A 20093-nucleotide genomic window follows, 5' to 3' on the forward strand; every position below is an offset into this window, starting at 1 on the left:
AGGTTACACATCAAAAATAGAGGACACAGCTATCCGTTCTTTACCACAGTGTTACTCCACATCCTGCACTTTACAGCCCATACATAAAATGCAGGGCACAGAATGCAGAGCATGCTTAGGGCTGTGGATAGAATTCCATGATTGGAGGAGAGACTGGTCACATTACTTAACAGATCACCTGACCGAGATGTTGGCCACATTGCTGCTTTATAAATAGACCATCAAGGCCCGCACACATAATCAGAAAATCGTACAAAAAAAAACAGTTTTTAAGGTGATCGTACGATGATCTGATCGTTCGTACGCGGCTTTCATCCGAAATTTTGCGAAGGGACAAACAGGAACATTTTTCTCGTACAATACCAGATCGTACGAATTTTGCTTAATCAAGCCTGTATGACTACAACTATGCTTGTGTACAGATGCTAAAACAATACAAAAGAAACCAGATGCCAACTAAGAATAGCCAGAAAACCTCCAAAAATAAAGGAATCTGACAATCCCCACGGGGATTATTCGCAGAGCAATAGGGTGCTTCAGGTCATCAGAAGCGATTGTTGTGATTGAATTTTCAAACTAATTGAAATTTTTCCATATCCAATCGTTAGAGAGAGCCATCTCAATGATTACAGAGTCAATTAAGAGTCAATCTCTATTAAAGATTTTCCAATCTCTGACCAATCCTAGTCAACAGGTATCACTGAGAACAGATATATGCAGTGTGCCATTACCTACTCCCTTCTGCTATTCTCACTAACATTTTCAGAAGGGGGCTGTGAATAAAGTCTTTTCCCTCAAACCAAGAGAAAATGAAGGTACCATTCCTACACAATGGCAGGCACAAGGCTGGATAAAGTATAAACAAAAAAGTCAGTGCTACTACCCATACACCACATAGATTGCAGAGCTCCCAGGTGCTCCAGCAACAGTCGCTGGCTGAGTAGAGCAATGTGAAAAAAATGATCCGCACTCCGGTTGTTGCTCTTAAAATTTCTTCATTCTTCATTTCTGAATAGCCACAGTGAACAAATGCAGATTAAGTCAGTTGACGCGTTTCAGCCTAGAAGGCCTTAGTGGGTTATGATTAAGGCCTTATAGGCTGAAACGCATCAACTGACTTAATCTGCATTTGTTCACTGTGGCTATTCAATAAAATGAAGACATTTTAAGAGCAACAACTGGAGTGCGGATCGTTTTTTCCACAAGCCTGGATAAGGCTTTCCTTTGTCCAAATTTGAAAATTTCAGGTTTTTTTTTGCATGCTCAGTTTAATCACCCGGGGTCATTACAATGAACAAAAGTTTCTAAAGGGGGAATCAATCTGCTATCCCTGAGACCCTCAACCACAGAAGCAACATTTATGTAGGTTACCTGATCACAGGGTGTCACCTACCCCCCTACTGAACTCCCTGGAGAATTGCTTTCTAACTACACCAAGATGTTCCGATAATTAATATTTCATTTGATGGCTCTGCAGGGTTCTAAAAATCCAAAACAGACTAGTTATGTACACGGATTCATGTCCAGGGTTTAGAGGTAAACTCCAGACAAACAGCCTAATGCTGTACAGAGATGAAGTACAAGGGAGAAGCAGCAGACCGATGAGCTTATCTCTCTGTCACTCTAATCCCTTCACCTATCATCAGATGGCATATGATCACTGCAGCACAGCTGGCTGGCTCATTGTGCTGCTTCTCCATCGCTCACTGTGAGCTCTGATGTACAGGGAATTGTAGAAGTCTAAAACCAGGTAAAATTCAGATACTTACATTAGTTGGTTTTAAAATACACAATGTTTTTAATGAATGCATACATGTAGGAAATCATGTTTTGTTTATCTGCCTGGAATTGAGCTTCAAGCAAAGCCTGCTAAATTCTGTACTTTGTTCTTACACATTGAACACTGGTGGCATTTGTAATTTTAGGTGTTCCAACCCTTCTTTTACAGGCCAAGAGCTTATTAGCCTGTGTTCTGGATTGAAGCCAGAATCTAAAAGCAGGTCAATTTCCCCACTTATTAACTTCTTTTTTTAAAATGGTGGGTGATTAAACTGTCCCATTCACACCCAAAAATTGGTAAATGCATGTCTCCATAGAGCAACCCAGAGTAGAGATGATGTCCCTAGAAGTCATTCTAGGAATTGTTAGTTGAGAAAGATGGAAAAAAAGCTCTGCCTTCGTGGCAGAATGGTTTGGTCCATGCAATGTTAGTATCTGCTGCACCCCACCAGATGAGTTAAGTGAGCACCCAACCCAATGCACAGCTTCTCATACTCACTGCTGGGGATTCCTCCTGCTGCAGAGAACTAGCAGACATAATGGGAGCCTCAGACTCAATGGATGGGTTTGGCTTTTTGTTTTACAAGAAGAAAGGGATTTAGAGACTAGTACACATACAAACAGAAACAGGAAGAAATATAATAAGATAGGGAAGATCATGTATGTCAAAACTACTCACCAATCCATCCACAGAGGGAGACGATGTCCTGGGGCCACTATTCAATACAGTTGTGGAGTGCCCCAGATCCACTGTAAGAAAGAATAAGGTCACATGATGAAAAAGGAGGCATGGCAGCTGTAAAAATGTTTCCTTATGAGAAATAAAATGTTCTGCACTTGTATGTATATATAGACCTTTTCCCAGATTCTCATGACCCATCTCACAATTGGAGACATCTCGTTTTCCTCTGCAACTAAGAGTCATGGCCTGACAGGCTCACAGAAAACTGTGCAAACGGGTGAAGAGAATGAAGCAAATGGGACAATAAAAAAGGTCCCATTTACTTATGTTTAGCTCTTTGTGACTAGAAGTCATAGAAACCTAAATGTCTTGGCTACATTTAGCAGCAACGGAGTACATCAGTTGGCATGGTAAAAATTAAGGACAAAAATTACCAACTTTAAAAGGAGTTGTAAAGGCAAAAGTTTTCTTTTTATCTTAATGCATTATATGCATTAAGATAAAAAACCTTCTGTGTGTAGCAGCCTCCCCAGTCCCCCTAATACTTACCCAAGCCCCATCTCTGTCCAGCGATGTCCACAATTCCCTCGTCCGTCTGGGACTCTCCTCCTGATTGGTTGAGACACAGCAGCGCCGTTGGCTTTCGCGCCTGTCAAAGTCAGCTTGCCAATCAGGAGAGAGAGGGGGCAGGGCTAAATGGCAGCTCCATGTCTGAAAGCACACACGGAGCTGCAGCTCGGCTCGGGTGCCCCCATAGCAAGCCGCTTGCTGTGGGGGCACTTGACAGGAGAGAGGGACCAGGAGCAGCGAAGAGGGACCCGAGAAAAGGAAGATCCGGTCTGCTCTGTGCAAATCCACTGTAACAGAAGAGGTAAGTATAACATGTTTTTTTTTTTTTTTAAATAACAAACACAAGACTTTACAATCACTTTAATATACTCTATCATTTATGTGGTACCTGGTTTAATTATAGGCTAAGAAATGCATAAAGACATTTTTTAACACTGTAATTATATGACAATTACAGAATTAAACAGAGTCACACTACCATCTTCAGACTGCAGTGGCATCAGCTGGCTGAAGGTTTATTTTGTAAATAAAACTTCCCAGCCTGCAGGTGGTCACTATGTCCCTGATTACATTAGGGATAAAACACCACTCTGACCAGTTCTCAATTGTTAATGGAGACTGGAGGTGCTTGTGAAAGCCCAGTCTGAAAGAGGTTAGTGAAAGTCCAGAAACCACACACACAGTGTGAAAGGGAGGACACAGATTAACGCATGCTTAGCCTTGGGCATGGTGCAGAGGAAAGTAATTCTACAGATTGTTAGTGGGAAGAAGCTAAAGCTCCAGTATACCCTTACAGTCAACTGTATCTGTAGGGTTAAGGAATGCTGACCATGTGATCGCATCTTTGCCATGGCCATCACATACAATGAAAAACCAGTGGCCCTGCCCTGCATGCAAGAGGTGAAAGTTCCATCCACTTTGTGAAAGCTGAGAAAATAACTGGCTGTCTGGGAAACCAGCAATAAGATATGCATGTTTCTTTATTATAGCCTCACAGAATTAATGAGAATTAGAGCTTTGCCAGAGAAGAGGTGATCTTTCAAAGGGCGCTTTCTACACGCTAACCTAATATTCGCTTTGAAGTGGAATTCCAGGTAAAAATGAAAAAATATGCCTTTGTATATTTAATAAATCAAACTTTTATATTATGTATAACTGTAATTACTGACTGTCCGATTAGAAACCCCAGTCTAATCTAGACCATCAGCAATCCTAATCTTCACCAACAACGGTGCGGCTGCGCAAGGCACTTCCTAAAACTGTTGTTGGTGTCTGTGTGTCCATCCAGCCCTGCCCTGCCCCCTTCTCAGTCTGCCCTGCCCCATCCCACTTGGCCCTGCGCCCCACTCTTCTGCCTGGTGTCCTGTTTCTATAGAAATGCCTTCAATGTTATTGCCCACCAGCTAGGCACTGTACATCAGGAAATTACAACACAATCAGGCAATAGACATGCCCAACAGCTGCCAGGCTCCTATGACCTCACAAGCAATGCAGTCATGTGACAGGGAAGGGAAAAAAAAAAAAAAAAAAGGTGGAAAGAAACATCAATTACACATTTAAAACACATCAATGTTGTAATATGTTCTAACTTATTGCAGGGAGGTAATTTGATAGCAAGTCTTTCCTTCCACTTTAATGTAACAACGCAGTGAGAAAGAAAGCAGGGTAGAAAACAGTGACCACATGATGGAGCCATTTACCAATCACATATACTGACCAGGAGCCGATGTTCTTCCAGACATGTCATGTGGAGGACGTCTGGTCCCCGAGGAAGCATCCATTCTACCTGCAGGATACATACAATATACATATTCAGCATAACATTTTTAGACAAAAAAAAATTAGCAACAATCACGTGCTAGTAGTTCTCTTATCATAAGAAAAATTATATTGGCTGCCATTGTTGATCCCATCTTTTTAAAAAGCTAGTTCTCTGGTTTTTAGGATTTTGCTTTAATGAGTTCGGAGCCCCTGATCCAAACTAGCATAAAAAGTTTCATGTGCTGCCTTGGCTTGGGTCAATGACTTAGAAGTATTGAAACCAGACCCCACTTTCTCCCGAGTTCCAGTTTGCCTCTCTCCTCAGACCTGTATAGGCTTTATATGGCACCGCTGTATAGTTATTGGTGGGACCAGGGGATGCCCCACCGGTTTAGGGAACCTTCTCAGGACCCCTGGTGGCCTCATGAAAAAGGCCTATACTTTACTGCTGTGTTAGCCCTCATTTTCTCCTCTATGTTTACATTACCTCTTTTGGCTGTTCTTTGGCTAACCTGTGTGATAAAGGTCAATGTTGGCTCCTGCAGTGCAATTATTGCATGTTGGCTACTTGCTAAACTCAAATAAAATTATTGAAACAGAAATCAGATCCAACCAGTAGAAGAAAAGCAATGGCATCTTCCATATTTCTTTCGCGCAGGTGCACTTTATCTTGATTTAAAACAAAAACCCCATTTCTCATGCTAATAGTATCCTACTATAATATTTATGAGGTTTCAGACATTTACCTTAATCTGTACGCTATCTGGAAAGGTTTTTTACAGCTATTGAAAAATGTCAGGGCACCCAGTTTGTTATCAACAGCCCTTTAAAATACCATGATCTAGTATGAAATATGAAAAGCAAAATTTAAAATGAATAATTCACGTTTTTTAACTCTTTTTTTTTCTACACAAGCCTTCACTGACACTTGTAGCTGCTTGTACTGTGATATAATTAATCCTCAAAGATCACACAAAGACTATGAAGTCAGGTTTCAACAGCTTACAGCACCCGCGGTGTGTATTTATATCCAAATGTTTTTTGTCACCTGGACAGCAAGTGATGGGAAATCCAAATAATTCATACAGCAGCAACTAGAACAGAAGTAGAGTGGAAGTCTTCCAATGGGGACAACGATCAAAGTTACAACTGCCTAAAAGGAAATTTCCCCTCAGTTCCTGCTCTGCCTTCAAGACAGGAAGTTGAAAAGAATTCGCTACAATAAGGTATTTGCTAGCAATTTAAAGCTGAACTCCAGTCGCTTTCAAGCACCTTACTTTGTGGAGACGGGCTCTTGGTCTTCATTACAGTCTCTTATGAACCCGATGGGCTCTTACAAACTGGAATTTTGGAGAGCTCTATAAATCCATGATTGTATTCACTCTCACCCCCCTTTGAATAGCTTCCAGCGTAGACTGACCACACCAGAAGAGTATTGCTCAGACAGGGGTGCTCTTCCTCATGCGCCATTAGCTTTTGGTCCTACCTCCAGAGGATTTAACACTGCCCTTTTTTTTTGAGAAATGGAAAGCTGATTTGTGGGAGGACTTTTACAGAGTCAGAAAAAAACTACTACTATGGTACAACTTGCTTTAAAATTTTCACTTTGCACAAAGATTCAGGAGAATAATTTCAAGATTTCAACGCAATGTTAAAGAACCCCTTCAATTCTACAGAAGTTTTTTCCGGCTACTTCAGATAGGTGCTGGCGCTGGACGGGGTGCTGGGGGACACTCCTACATGTCTTTTGGTCCTGCTCTAAGCTCAGTCACTGTTGGAAGGAACTCCACCGGATTGTTCAAAAATTGTCACTAGCATATCACCCAAAATCTACAAAAGGTCAATCGCTGTGCCACCTACTGAACTCTGCCAAATCATGCATCTCCCTTAGGTGGAGAGATCTACGGCTCCATCTATTGGGTTCTGGCTCCGCAAGATTGGAAGAGTTGTATCTAATGGAGGATCTCGTACTGACTCGCTGTGAGTCCCACTGGCTACTAGTCACTGGCGCCCCTTTTTTCGTGCCAGCTGCACTTATAATCCATCGTTCTACCCACCACCTCTCTTTCCCGCTCCTTCTTTTGCCCTCTTTGCCCTATTCTTCCCCTCCTTTTTTCTGATTCTCCCCCTTCTTTCTGGTTCAGTATCCGAACAGTGAAAAAATGTTAGCACAGTGCCCGTCACTGTCCACAATCACTATAGTTCTCTCAGCTTAGAGTCCCCTTTACGAGCCCCTCGCCTTAAAGGATACCTGATGTCTTCAGGGATTTCATGTTGGACAACTGTGATTGGCTTCACCTACCAGGGCAGTTTACTACAATCCACTGTACTTTGGATGTACTCTGTTTTACAGCAATATTTAACGTTGTTGGAAACTGCTGTTTTATAAATTAAAAAAAAAAAAAAAAAAGAAGCTGAACTCCAGCCACACAATTGTCTATCCAGTCCTGAAATTTACACAGGTCTGCCACTAAACACAGTCCCGTCTGAGAGGGTAGGAAACTTGATTTTCCTCTGCTCTAGCTGGAAAGTGAAAAGAGAACTAGCAGATTGATGGACTCAATTGCTCTGCCACTTAGCTCTTTTCCCATCAGCATGTCCCTTGTTACCATACAAGTACTCCAGCATAACTGTTGCTGCTTCACAATTTTTCAGTCTAAGTTCTGCTGTACAGTGACTGCAAAAGGGTGACAGCAAGTCAAAATCAGATACTAACACTGCTTGCACTTAAAAAATACATTTGGTGATTCATTAATAAATACACAGCTGTATTAATTTGTCTGCATGGAGCTTTACAGGTAAGATACTGTCAGCTTTCAAGGTTGTAAGTGCCTCTCATACAGCTTTCTTTGCCTGCACTGTGCCTCTAATACTACATGACTAGTCCCTGGTATATTTTTACTCTTAACTTAGCGCAGCCTCACGCGAACCTCTGGCACACCAGAACTTCGTCTATAGATTACCATGGTATATTAGAAGCAGGAACACATGATGTTAATAAAAGCTCCAGCATGGATATTAGGAAATGTGGCAGGAAGAAACTAATTATTTATTCAATGAAGGTGATATTGAAGCAGTGATTCAGAGATGCAACCTCCTCCTAACCTCCACTGGTGAAACGTTCGCTATTTAGGAACAGAGGTCAGCTCTTTTACTTGCTGCTCCCAGCTCTCCCTATGGGTCTGTGTTTTGCCAGACAAAGCATGAGTAATATGAAGAGAAACACACTATTAGTTGAGAGTCCCTCTACAAGTTTTCTGGGTGAGATCATAAAGGAGTATCAAACAAAATGCACATGTAGCAAGCCAAAGTGTCTCTGATTGTTTTCCTCCCTCAGATAAATTAGATGTCACTGGTGGGTCACTGGGGATTCAAGGGATTAGTGGAAGAACATAAAAGCCGCAGTACAATTTCTTTATGAGAAAATTCACATTACAAAGAAAATAAATGTCTTTTTTCTGGCAATGGTTTTCAAAAAATAAATGACAGATTGAATAACCTTATATGATTTATTAAATGTCGGTCAAACACAAACTTAAATCACAGAAAGGTCTTTATTTAATAACATGTGAATCCCAGCAAACTGCTGTAACCCATAGCACCTACAAACTAGCTTTCTTTGGCTAATTGGGGACCTTGTTTAAAAATGCAGATTGGTTTATATTGCAGCCCCCACCACCTGAACTATAATGCTCAGTGAAAGCAAAAAAAAAAAAATGGGAAGAAAAACGTTAATACTTACCTAAAGCCCTACACTGAGCAGTTTCGAATGAACCAGACAAAATTTACTTTGTAGGTGGCCCTCCAGCCCAACATCCTTCAATTGAAAAATCGAAGGGGCAGGGTAGAATGTTGTTGGCCGAACAGCAGTTGTATTTAAGCAGAGTCAGATGTTGTTCAGGTATTCTCACAGTCAACGGCACCAATAGCTGGCACTGCAGATTCGTCTATCTGCGCTGTATAGTATAGATGGAGGAATGATACATTGCAAGCTGAACAAAAAGATCCTAGCAGTGTATGGCCAGTTTTATACTGCTGACTGTTGTAGACGTTGGTGATGTCTATGGGCCTCATTGTGGGATTCTAGGAAAGTGGAGGATCCCAAATCTTATGAGAACACACTCCTGTGCAGTGCTTCAGCATCTTCTCATGAGATTAGATAACGCAGTCTTACAATTTCCTTTCAGGGCCGTTTCACCCCAGCAACTGAACAAGAACACACTGTGTTCCTGTGTGATTCACATGCAGTTCTGTGCAGTTCAAATTCAGACCATTCATTCTGATACTAACCAAAATTTCCCTCTGATTTGTTAAGGTTAGCAGAAGCCGATCGGAGAGAGACATCCATCATCATGGGAGGGGATGGGGCACCCCCACTCACTGGTGAAGGCCCAAACGAGCCATCCCTGCTCAGGGCACCTGCAGTTACAAAGGCACAAAAAAAAAAAAAAATTTTAAATGGTATTCCATATTGTATTATACAGAACATTCAATTGTATTGTAGGGGTGGTATTGTAGGGGTGGGACTAATGTTTACATACATTTTAGTGGATTTTAATTATTGTCAAGGTAGGACAAGGACGGTTCTCTGAATGTTAATTGTGGGACAGTGGGCTATTACATGCAATGTGGGAGGTACTGTCTAATATGAGATGTACCATCCATGCATAGTGTCTATCCTCCTAGGGGCAGGCCTTATAAACCACTGATCAGCTGTGTCCCCAATGAACAAGCCAAGAAAAAGAAAATACAAAGAATACAAGAATGCCTTTGTCTGACACATTAGTACACTCTGACAAAGTTTACTTATTAACAAGTAGGCCTCTTAAGTGAACGATACACATTACACATTGATTGTACAATCTCCCTTAGATCTACCAACAACTATATACTATAAGGGTCTGCCCGACTGAATACAATTCAATAGATTCTTTAGTGAGACCCTCATATTGCATACAAGTGATAATGTCCTTCGTGCTACTGTGAGAAAAAGGAGCGTGGTGACAACCAATCAACAAAAATAATAAAACGTGAAAAAATCAAAAGTGTTCACATTACACTCTAATAACTGTAAAGATGAAGGGATTTCGCGCATCAAATCTATCACATAATAAGTGATATTGTAAGACTAATGCATGGGTGTGAGAAAAAATAGTGTACACAAAATAGTTCAAATAAACTAATATCTAAATTCCAATAAATGAAGTGAAGTGAAAAAGTTCAAAATTGGTGAATTGCATCAGCTGGGATCAGATGCATGGAAAAATACGTAAATACTGATGGTAATCTTCATATAGAGAGAGTGCCGGTCTTATCAGGCTCTCAGAACTCTCACCTTAAGAGAAGTCAATTCAGGCATCGATGGATTTCTTTTAGGTTGATGCCGCACACAGGTTTTTTCATTCTATTACTAGGGTAGGACCCACTAATTCGGGATACTTTGTCGCAGTTATCCTTCTATTGAGAAGACAATTCAGCCATCATTAGATGCTAAACTTGGACCACCATTACGCTACAACGTACAGCATCAACCTAAAAGAAATACATCGATGCCTGAATTTACTTCTCTTAAGGTGAGAGTTCTGAGAGCCTGCTAAGACCGGCACTCTCTATATGAAGATTACCACCAGTATTTACGTATTTTTCCATGCATCTGATCCCAGCTGATGCAATTCACCATTTATTAACTTTTTCACTTCACTTCATTTATTGGAATTTAGATATTAGTTTATTTGAACTATTTTGTGTACACTATTTTTTCTCACACCCATGCATTAGTCTTACAATATGTGTTAGCCACTTTTTCACTTATTATGTGATAGAATTGATGCGCAAAATCCCTTCATCTTTACCTCATATTGCATAGTTTTTGATAGGAGCAACAGTAAAATGTACACTTAGATTTTAATACGTATAGAGCCCCATGCCTGTGTGTGCACGTGTATATATACGGATGGTGTCAGTAGTTTCCTATTTTATTTTTTATTATTTGTTACAATTTTATTATTTTTTTTACAATTTTTTTTTTTAGGAGAAAAAAAAAAAAAAAAAAAAAAAGGAACATTTTTTATTTGGTGAAATATCAGGGGTCTAAACAGGGGGAATATGAGCCACACGGGATGATTAGGGTATGCCCAGGCACACCCTGTGTGCACGCCTATGAAGATAAACCATTGTTATAGTTGTTATAGTTGAGTTCCAGGCTCTAACTAAAGCTGGTCATACGTGGATCGAAATTTGCTGGTTCATCAGGGACTGACTGAATTTCGATCCATGTACCGGCAAGGTGATCTACTGATCGACTTCTGTACAACAGCCCTGACAGATTTCTGGCACTCGACCAGTGCCACTGGCTATGGCTGGCAGCGTTGATCAGTGTATTCTGGATAACGGGGAAGACTCCCCACTGTAAGAATACAATAGCTCAGCTGGCTGAACAAAAAAAAATAGGATTTTTATAACAGCTTTAAAATCCTTTTCTTGGAGTACATCATGGGACAGAGAGCCTTAAGTAATTACTTAATGGGTTATAGCCTACCGTCAGGTGTTGACACTGGTAAACCCTAATTAAGGACGTTTACTCCCCTATATAACCCCCTCCTCCTTCCAGGAGCACATCAGTTTTTGTAGCAAAGCAATATACTTGTATCCCAAAAAAGAAGGGAGGGACCTCTGTGTCCCATGATGTACTGCAAGAAAAGGATTTTACAGGTAAGCGGTTATAAAAATACTATTTTCTTTATCGTACATCATGGGACACAGAGTCTTAAGTAATTACTTAATGGGACATCCCATAGCAATGCCACATGAGAGGTGGGAGAAAACAACCAGCAGGGTACACCCAGACTTGAGGATTTATACTGCTGCTTGCAGCACACTACGCCCCAAGGCGATATCCTCATACCTCCTTACATCCACCTGATAAAATTTTGTGGATGTATTGCACTGAAGAACAAGTTGCTGCCTTACAGATCTGAGCCATGGAGGCCTGATGACGCACTGCCCAAGAAGCACTAACCGACCTGGTAGAATGCGCCTTAAAGTGGAGTTCCACCCAAAAGTGGAACTTCCACTCATTAGATTCCTCCCCCCCTCCGGTGACACAGTTGGCACCTTTCAGGGGGGAGGGGGGTACAGATACCTGTATATTACAGGTATCTGTACCCACTTCCGGCGTAGATAGCCGCAGAATCTGCGGGTATTTACGCCACATCCTGTTCCCCCCCCCGCTGCCTGCTGGGAAACACACGGGTCCCAGAGGCAGCAGGGACCATTCGTATTGCGCTGCGCGACTCGCGCATGCGCAGTAGGGAACCGGGAAGTGAAGCCGCACGGCTTCACTTCCCGATTCCCTTACCGAAGATGGAGGCGGCAGCACCCGAGGACGGAGAGACGCTTCGGCCTCGGGTGCCGACATCGCGGGCGCCCTGGACAGGTAAGTGTCCATGTTTTAAAAGTCAGCAGCTGCAGTATTTGTAGCTGCTGACTTTTAAAAAAATTTTTTTTCGGTGCCGCTCCGCTTTAACTTGAAACGGGGGAAGTTTACCCCTTAAATCATAGGTTTGAATTATCACTTGCCGAATCCACTTGGCAACAGTGGATTTCGACGCTGCCTGTCCCTTCTTAGGACCCTCCGGCAGAATAAATAAGACATCAGTCTTACGAATCTGAGCAGTTTTCGTTAAATAGATCTTCACTGCTCTCACCACATCAAGACAATGTAGTGACTTTTCTTCCCTGGAACATGGTTTTGGAAAAAACGATGGCAGGACAACATCCTGGTTCAGGTGAAAACCTGAAATGACTTTTGGCAAAAAGCCTGGATGAGGGAGTAACACCACTCTGCCCTCATGAAAAATCAAAATATGGCTCTTTACAAGAAAGAGCTGAAGATTCTGCAACCCTCGTTGCTGAGGATATAGCAACCAAAAATACCAACTTCCTTGTCAGAAGAACTAGGGGAATCTGTTGTATTGGTCGAAATGGCTGTTTTTGTTTTTGTAAAGCAGACAAAACTAAGTTTAAGTCCCAAGGGTTCAAGGGAGGTTTGACGGGCGGATTAAGCTGTGTCACCCCTTGTATAAAGCCCCGGACTAAAGAATCTTTGAAATAAGACCGATAAAGCTGAGACTTGGCCTTTAATAGTACTTAAGGCCAATTTCATTTCTACCCCTAATTGTAGAAAGGCAAGAATTCTGCCTATGATATATCTCCGAGGGTGCCAACCCTTGGATTCACACCAGGAAACGTAAGCCTTCCAGACTCTATAATATATAGTTCTGGAAGCTGGCTTCCTAGCATTAATCAGGGTAGACATAACTGACCCGGAAAGCCCACGTTTCTTTAGAATGTGGGTTTCAATAGCCAAGCCGTTAAATTTAGAGACTGTAAGGAAGGATGGAATATCAGTTCCTGAGACAGCAGATCTGGTCGTAGTGGGAGGGACCATGGGCCCTCCACTGCCATCTTTAAGATTTCTGCGTACCATGACCTTCTGGGCCATGCTGGTGCTATCAGAATTGTCAGCTTTCTTTCCAGCTTGATCCTGCAAAGAAGTCGAGGCAGCAACTGAATAGGGGGGAATGCATAGATCAGTGAAAACTGATCCCATGGGGTCACTAACGCATCCGTTCCGCATGCAAATGGATCCCTTGTTCTGGCAACAAAGTTGACCAACTTCGTGTTAAACCTGGATGCTAGAAGATCCACGTCCGGAGTCTCCTATCTTTGACAAACAGCCCGAAATACATTGGGGTGAAGAGACCATTCCCCTGGGAATAACTGCTGGCGACTTAAGTAGTCCGTCTGCCAATTCTCTACTCCCGGAATGAAAATTGCAGAAAGGCATGGAACATGCCTTTCTGCCCAAGTTAGAATATGGTTCACCTCTCTCTGTGCTGAGAGACTTTTGGTGCCCCCTTGGTGATTGATATAGGCCACAGCTGTAGCATTGTCGTATTGAATCCTGACAGAACAATCCCGTAACCTGAAAGTCCAGGCATTTAGAGGCAGGTGTACTGCCTGAATCGCTAGGATATTGATGGGCAAGCTTCTTTCGGGACTTGACCACTGTCCTTGGACAGCTGTCTTTTCAAGTACTGCTCCCCAGCCTGAAAGGCTGGCATCCGTCATTACCACTTTCCAGTTGACTGGTCTGAAGGATCTTCCCTTCAGCAGATTCTGGGTTAATAACCACCAAGTGAGGCTTTGGGCCACTCTTGGGGACAGCCGCATTGGCAAGTCTAAAGCTTGAATCATTTTTTTCCCAAGCAGACAGGATACTGTTTTGCAACAGTCTTGAATGGAACTGGGCATAGGGAACTGCTTTGAATGAAGCTACCATGGTTCCTAGCAACCTCATGCAGAGGCAAATGGAGGGATTGCCATTTGACTTGACCCTCCACACCAGTTCTCCTATGGAGTTGATTTTTGCCTGAGGCAAGAACACCCTTTCCTGGGCTGTATCTATGATGAGACCCAAGTACTCCAGCCTTCTTAGCGGTATTAAGGAAGATTTCTCTAGGTTGAGAATCCAACCCAAACTTTTCAGATAGTTGGTTGTAGTGCGTACGCTTTGCTCCAGACGATTCCCTAATTGATCTATAAGTAATAGATCGTCTAGGTACTCTACAATTGTTATGCCCTGTGCCCTTAACCTGGCTAGAGGTGGGGGCAGCACCTTGGTGAACACCCAAGGGTGCTGTGGCTAGCCCGAAGGGCAGGGCTACAAATTGAAAATGCTGCTGTTCTAACTCGAACCGCAGGAACTTTTGATGAGCAGGAAATATAGGGACATGCAGGTATGTATCCCTGATGCTGATTGATGCCAGAAGTTCTCTTCCTAGGATAGAAACTACCGACCCGATTGTCTCCATGCAAAAGGAGCGGATCTTCGGGAATTGATTTAGCTTTCTTAGATCTAGAATGGGTCCGACATCTCCACTTGGCTTTGGTACCATAAAAAAGGTTTAAATAAAATCCCGGACCTTGCTCTTTTGTGGGTATCTGTATGATCACCCCTTGAGATATTAATCAGTCTAGTGTCTGAAACAGACTGTTTTTTTCTCTGGATCTTTGGGAACACTTGACCTCAAGAAGCAAGATGGTGGAAAGTCCCGGAATTCCAGCTTGTACCCCGGCGTTACCGTGGAAATGACCCATCTGTGCTGAATTTCCTTTTTCCAGACTTCTGAAAATTACAGAAGTCTTCCCCCCACCTTGGTGAGGGGGGTTGCCTCTTCACGATGAGGCTTTAGGATTCGGTTTTGCAGATTTCCTACCCCAGGGTTTCTTTTGAGCCTGGGTCTGACCCTGAGTCCTTCCTCTAGAGTCTGACGGAAGTCTAGAGTCTGACGTCGGAGGCTGTCGCCACTGCCAGGGGAAAGAGTCCGTTTAAATGCAGGGTGTTTATATTTTCCTTTGACTGGTAAAAAGATACTTTTCCCAGCAGAAATTGTCTTGATATATTTATCCAAGTCTTCTCCAAATAGTCGCTCCCCATGAATGGGGAACCCAGTTAGGAGGTTTTTACATGGTGTTTCAGCTAACCAATTTTTCAACCACAGGATTTTGAGCATATGTACAAGCATAAGCGTGAGGCGGGATGCCTGGTGAATAGAATCTTTGATGGCATCTATGGCAAAACATAATGTCTTAGGTAGTTCAGCCAAATCTTGAGCTTGTTGTGTAGGAAGCTCTCTAAGGGTCTGTTTGAATTGGACCTTTAGGGATTGGCAGGCGCCTATCGTGGTGACTGCAGGCTGGGTGACGGCACCTGCTATGGAAAAACTTTAGCAGGTATTCCAACTTCTTATCTGTTGGATCTTTAAGCATCTGTGCATTGTCTACATGACAAGTTATTATTCACATTGGAAATCGCAGCGTCAATTGCTAGTACTTTCCATTTTTTTGGAGAATTTCTCCTCCAGAGGATAGAGAATTGAGAACCTCTTAGGAGGGAGAAAATGTTTATCCGGTTTATCCCATTCCGAAAAAATAAGTTGTTCAAGTAATGCGTGCGCAGGAAACGCATGCAAAGGATGGGAAGGTTTTACGGAACCTAAGCAAGAGACTCTGTTAGAGGCAACATGAAAGAGGAACGAACCATCTCTGTAAGAGTTTGTATCAGCAATTTTTCAGACTGAGATGCCGAAAAAGGTTCATCTACCGTTGTTTCCTCAGTAGAAGAATCATCGGTAAGCTCTTCTTGATTGATTGAGGGTAGAACCTCATCCTGTGCCCACTGTACCCTTGTAAAGCTGAAGCGGGGGAGGGGGACCTAGTAAGTTTCCTATCCATTTGAATTGAGGATGTGATTAAAGCCGCTAGTCTTTCTTCCAGACCCTGGAGTGAGGAGGAAAGGATTTCTTCAGTCACGTATGCAGGTGTTGAGAAGTGAGAGGCAGCTGCACCAACAATTTGCTCTAATGACTCACCCAGAGTTGCCATAATTGGTAATTCAGGCGAGGAAGACAGTGTGGAAATACAACTTGGTATCTCAAAAGCCGGGGGGGTGAAACCTTTACTCTTTTGGCTTTTGTGGTGTCTTTTTTTGGCAGGCATAGTCCTAAGTACAAAAACAGAGGCGCTATACACATTGCACTAAATCGCTGAAAATAGTCAATACTTTTAAAATTTCTATACAGGTCAGCTTAGTGCTGGAATAGGGTGTCCTTCCTGAATCAGGAAATGCCAGTTTTGCAACCCATACGTGTCCCACAGTTCGTGTGTCCCTGTGTGCAGGTAGCTTATTTCCTCCTCATCAGCAGAGGAGAGACTGACACAGCTGTATTTATCTGCCATTCGTCAGTGGATGTTTCACGGCACCTGCGTTAGGTCCTGCCCCCTCCTCAGACCCAGCCTCCTGCAGTGAGGCACAGACCTGTGTAAAAAATATAGCCACAGTAACAAACTTTCAGTGGTATAATAGCGGGACCCCCTGTCTCACCCATGCCAGGGGGAGGAAGGGTAATGTAAGGGGGGCACAGCGCTGCTGTCCCCCTAACCCTCTGGTCCCATTAGGGGAAGAAAATAAATTTTTTGCAGCTTTTCCTACCTTGCAAAAATCTGCTTCCACACGCTGTACAGCCAGTCACGGAACTGAGCAAACAGTGAGGCAACAGAGTAAGGTATGTGCATAGACTCCATCTAGTGCTGCATAGACTCCATCTAAGGCATGAAAGAAGTGTATAGATGTTTTTAATATCTAAGTCTCTCTTTCCTTACCTTGTCCTCGCCGCAAGATTTTGCTGATTGAACAGAAAATCCAGCTTTCGCCCATCACGGCGGGTTACGTTTAACAAACCTTTAAGGACTGTGTCCGTTAAAAACGGGGTCCAACTGCCTTGGGCCTTGTATAGCACCCCACATCAGGAAGCTTGAGGTAATGTAACAAGACCTAAGCCCTGGGTTCCTGGGATCCAGCCCTACTAAGAGAGGTATTACAGGCAAAACCTCGTGCTTCGGATACAAGGTCCCAGGTATCATCCATTTTAGGCCTCAGTGGCACTTCCGGATGGATCTGGTTTCTTTTTATGGAGGAATTTAGATCCAGCATGGATCCCTCCTGGAGCTCCTCAGAGCACATCTTCACTTGTGACCAACACCTTAGACACTGGCGAAAAAACTGATGTGCTCCTGGAAGGTTGAGGGGTTATATAGGGGAGTAAACTTCCTTAATTGGGGTTTACCAGTGTCAACACCTGAAGGTAGGCTATAACCCATTAAGTAATTACTTAAGGCTCTGTGTCCCATGATGTACAATAAATTATTCAACCATGTCCTGCCTAAATCTAAATTTGCTCCCACTCCTTTCTAACTCCTATTCTAACTACCCTCTAGAAGGAAGATGCTTATACATACCTATTCTTAGGGTGCTCCAGTCCGGTCAAGTGATCTCCCCAGAGGCCTGTTTCAGGGGAAAGAACAGAGAACCGACAACGAATGGAATGCCTGGGCAGTGACGTCACCCATAGGCTTACTATGGGGCATCCCTTGTCGGCTGTCCCTCCTCTCCCCTGAAGCCGCCACTGGGAGCTGATCTCATGAGTGAACCGAAGCACCGGAGAATAGGCAAGTATAAGCATCTTCCTTCTACAGGGTAATTAGAATAGGAGTTAGAGGGTGGGCGAGACCAGTTTTAGGCTTAATTAGTTAGAGCCTGGAGTCTGATGAGAAGTGGTGTCAGACTTTGACCTGTACCTCTCCTTGGTGGGGGCTGATGTTCAGGTCTCCCAGGAGTTGGTTTTACAATGGATGGTCTCTGAAGAGCTGCAACCCGTTGGTTTACTTCAATTAACCTGGAAATAGAAAGACTGACAATTATTACAAATCTCTAACTGGCTATAAACAAATAATCGGTGATTATTATAAACAACGATGGACTCACTTTTGTCTTAAGTTTGCACATTCTCGTTTCTCTTCTGCCAAGGTCCTTTCAGCTGTGCGAGCAACAAGCTGTGAAAATAAAAAGGGAGCCAGTTGGCAGTTGTCGTTGAGATGTTTTATTGGAACGCCTGGAATTAATTTTTAAACTTACACAAGCAATAAAAAAAAAATAAAATAAAAAAAAAAAGTGACAGAAGGTCAGTTTATGAACATTTACAAAATTAATGAGCACTCACCAAAAACCTTTAAAGTTTACTTTGCTTATATTTTGTCTTCCCTGGTTCATCTTTTACCCCTAATCAGCAAGCTAATGAAATTGTGGCCTTGGTGCTGGATTAAGAATGCCGCTCAGGCTGAGGAAGCCAAACTCCTGCAGTCACCAAGGAAAAGGGTGCAGGTTGCCAAAGTAACTCATTCAAAGAGATGCATGTATAAAATCAAAAAAGTGCCACACCCCCATCCAGCCAACCTAGTGTAGACTTCAAAATGGCCTCAGACCACAAGTATCTTTCAAAGCCATGCCCCGACATGTCTTGCTCCACCGACCAGAGTTTAATCTTAGGGTACTACCCTACGATTTAGCTCAGATGGAACGTGGCTTTGGCTAAGACCCATGGGCTGAAGCAATTTTCAAGTCTACACTTTGTTGGCTGGATGGGAGTGCAGCGCCTCTTTGATTTTAAGCTTATGAAATTCTTAAATGAAAATGATTTTCATTACATACCCTATTGAAGCCTCAGTGATGTCTATTTTTTTTAGGCCTATCCATGCACAAACTGGATCAGTGGGTACCAGTTCAAAAGAGAATGGGCAGATTGTCTCTTCTAGTGGCACTCTCAGTCTGCCTGGCCAGCTGCAAGCCCCAACTCCAGCCAAACATTTTTATGAGACACAAATGCAGAGTGAGATAGGGTTAGAACTTCTAACAATACTTGCTCCTTCTTGTCATGGTGACAACTACTCCCGCCATTTAATGTACAGGTGTCACAGGAACTGGAAGTGAGGGAAAATCTACACAGTGGGGTCAGAGACAGAAATAAAAACTTGAAAGGAATGTTTTAGCAGTTTTGGCATCGATACTAAGCATTTACATACCAAGTACGAGTACTTGTGCAAATGCTCCGGTACCTGAAATCAATATTTTTGTGGTTCGATTTGAGCCCATACAAAATGAATGGGCTCAAATCGCAATGCAAAGAATCGCATGCGATTTCTGTCTGAATCGAATGCGTTTTCCCCCACTGCACCTGTGTGAACCCAGGCTTGTCATAGGGACTTCAGCATGGGTTCACATAGGAGTGGTGCGATCCTTTGCAGTGCAATTTGAGCCCATACATTTTGTATGGGCTCAAATCGCACCGTAAAGGTATCGGTACTGGCGAGTACTTGAACAAAAGTATCAGTACTCATACTTGCCGATAAAAAATTAGTATTGGTGGCGGTGCAACCCTAGTTTTAAACTTTTCCCCACTCTAATGCCCTGTACACATGATAGGATTTTCCAACCACAAAATCCATATTTTTTTTCCGACGGATGTTGGCTCAAACTTGTCTTGCATACACACGATCACACAAAAATTGTTTGGAAATTCCGAACGTCAAGAAGGCGGTGACGTACAACACGTACAACGAGCAAAGAAAAATGAAGTTCACTAGCCAGTGCTGCTTCTCTGCTTGATTTTGAGCATGCGTGGAACTTTGTGCGTTGGAATTGTGTACACACAAACTAATCTGTTGTCGGAAAATTTGAGAACCAGCTCTCAAATTTTGTTGGAAATTTCGATGGAAAATGTGTGATGGAGCCTACACACGGTCGGAATTTCTGACAACAAGCTCCTATCAAACATTTTCCGTCGGAAAATCCGAACGTGTGTATGGGGCATAAGACAAGCAAAAAAAATGGCTGGAGTTGGAC

The 20093-nt window shown here is 42.8% G+C and overlaps 1 protein-coding gene across 1 annotated transcript in view; it reads right to left on the minus strand.

The window, feature by feature from the left end:
• The window catches only part of MIA3 (MIA SH3 domain ER export factor 3), a gene marked incomplete at its 5' end in the record, with an annotated part of 123924 nt that overhangs the window by 14213 nt on the left and 89618 nt on the right, over positions 1–20093 (minus strand). The window contains 6 exon segments of the mRNA XM_073628346.1: positions 2279–2350; positions 2459–2529; positions 4749–4817; positions 9083–9211; positions 17993–18090; positions 18180–18247. Coding sequence (XP_073484447.1) covers positions 2279–2350; positions 2459–2529; positions 4749–4817; positions 9083–9211; positions 17993–18090; positions 18180–18247 — 507 coding nt within the window.

The sequence above is a fragment of the Aquarana catesbeiana genome, linkage group LG04 (assembly GCF_042186555.1).
Source record: "Aquarana catesbeiana isolate 2022-GZ linkage group LG04, ASM4218655v1, whole genome shotgun sequence".
Classification (NCBI taxonomy): domain Eukaryota; kingdom Metazoa; phylum Chordata; class Amphibia; order Anura; family Ranidae; genus Aquarana; species Aquarana catesbeiana.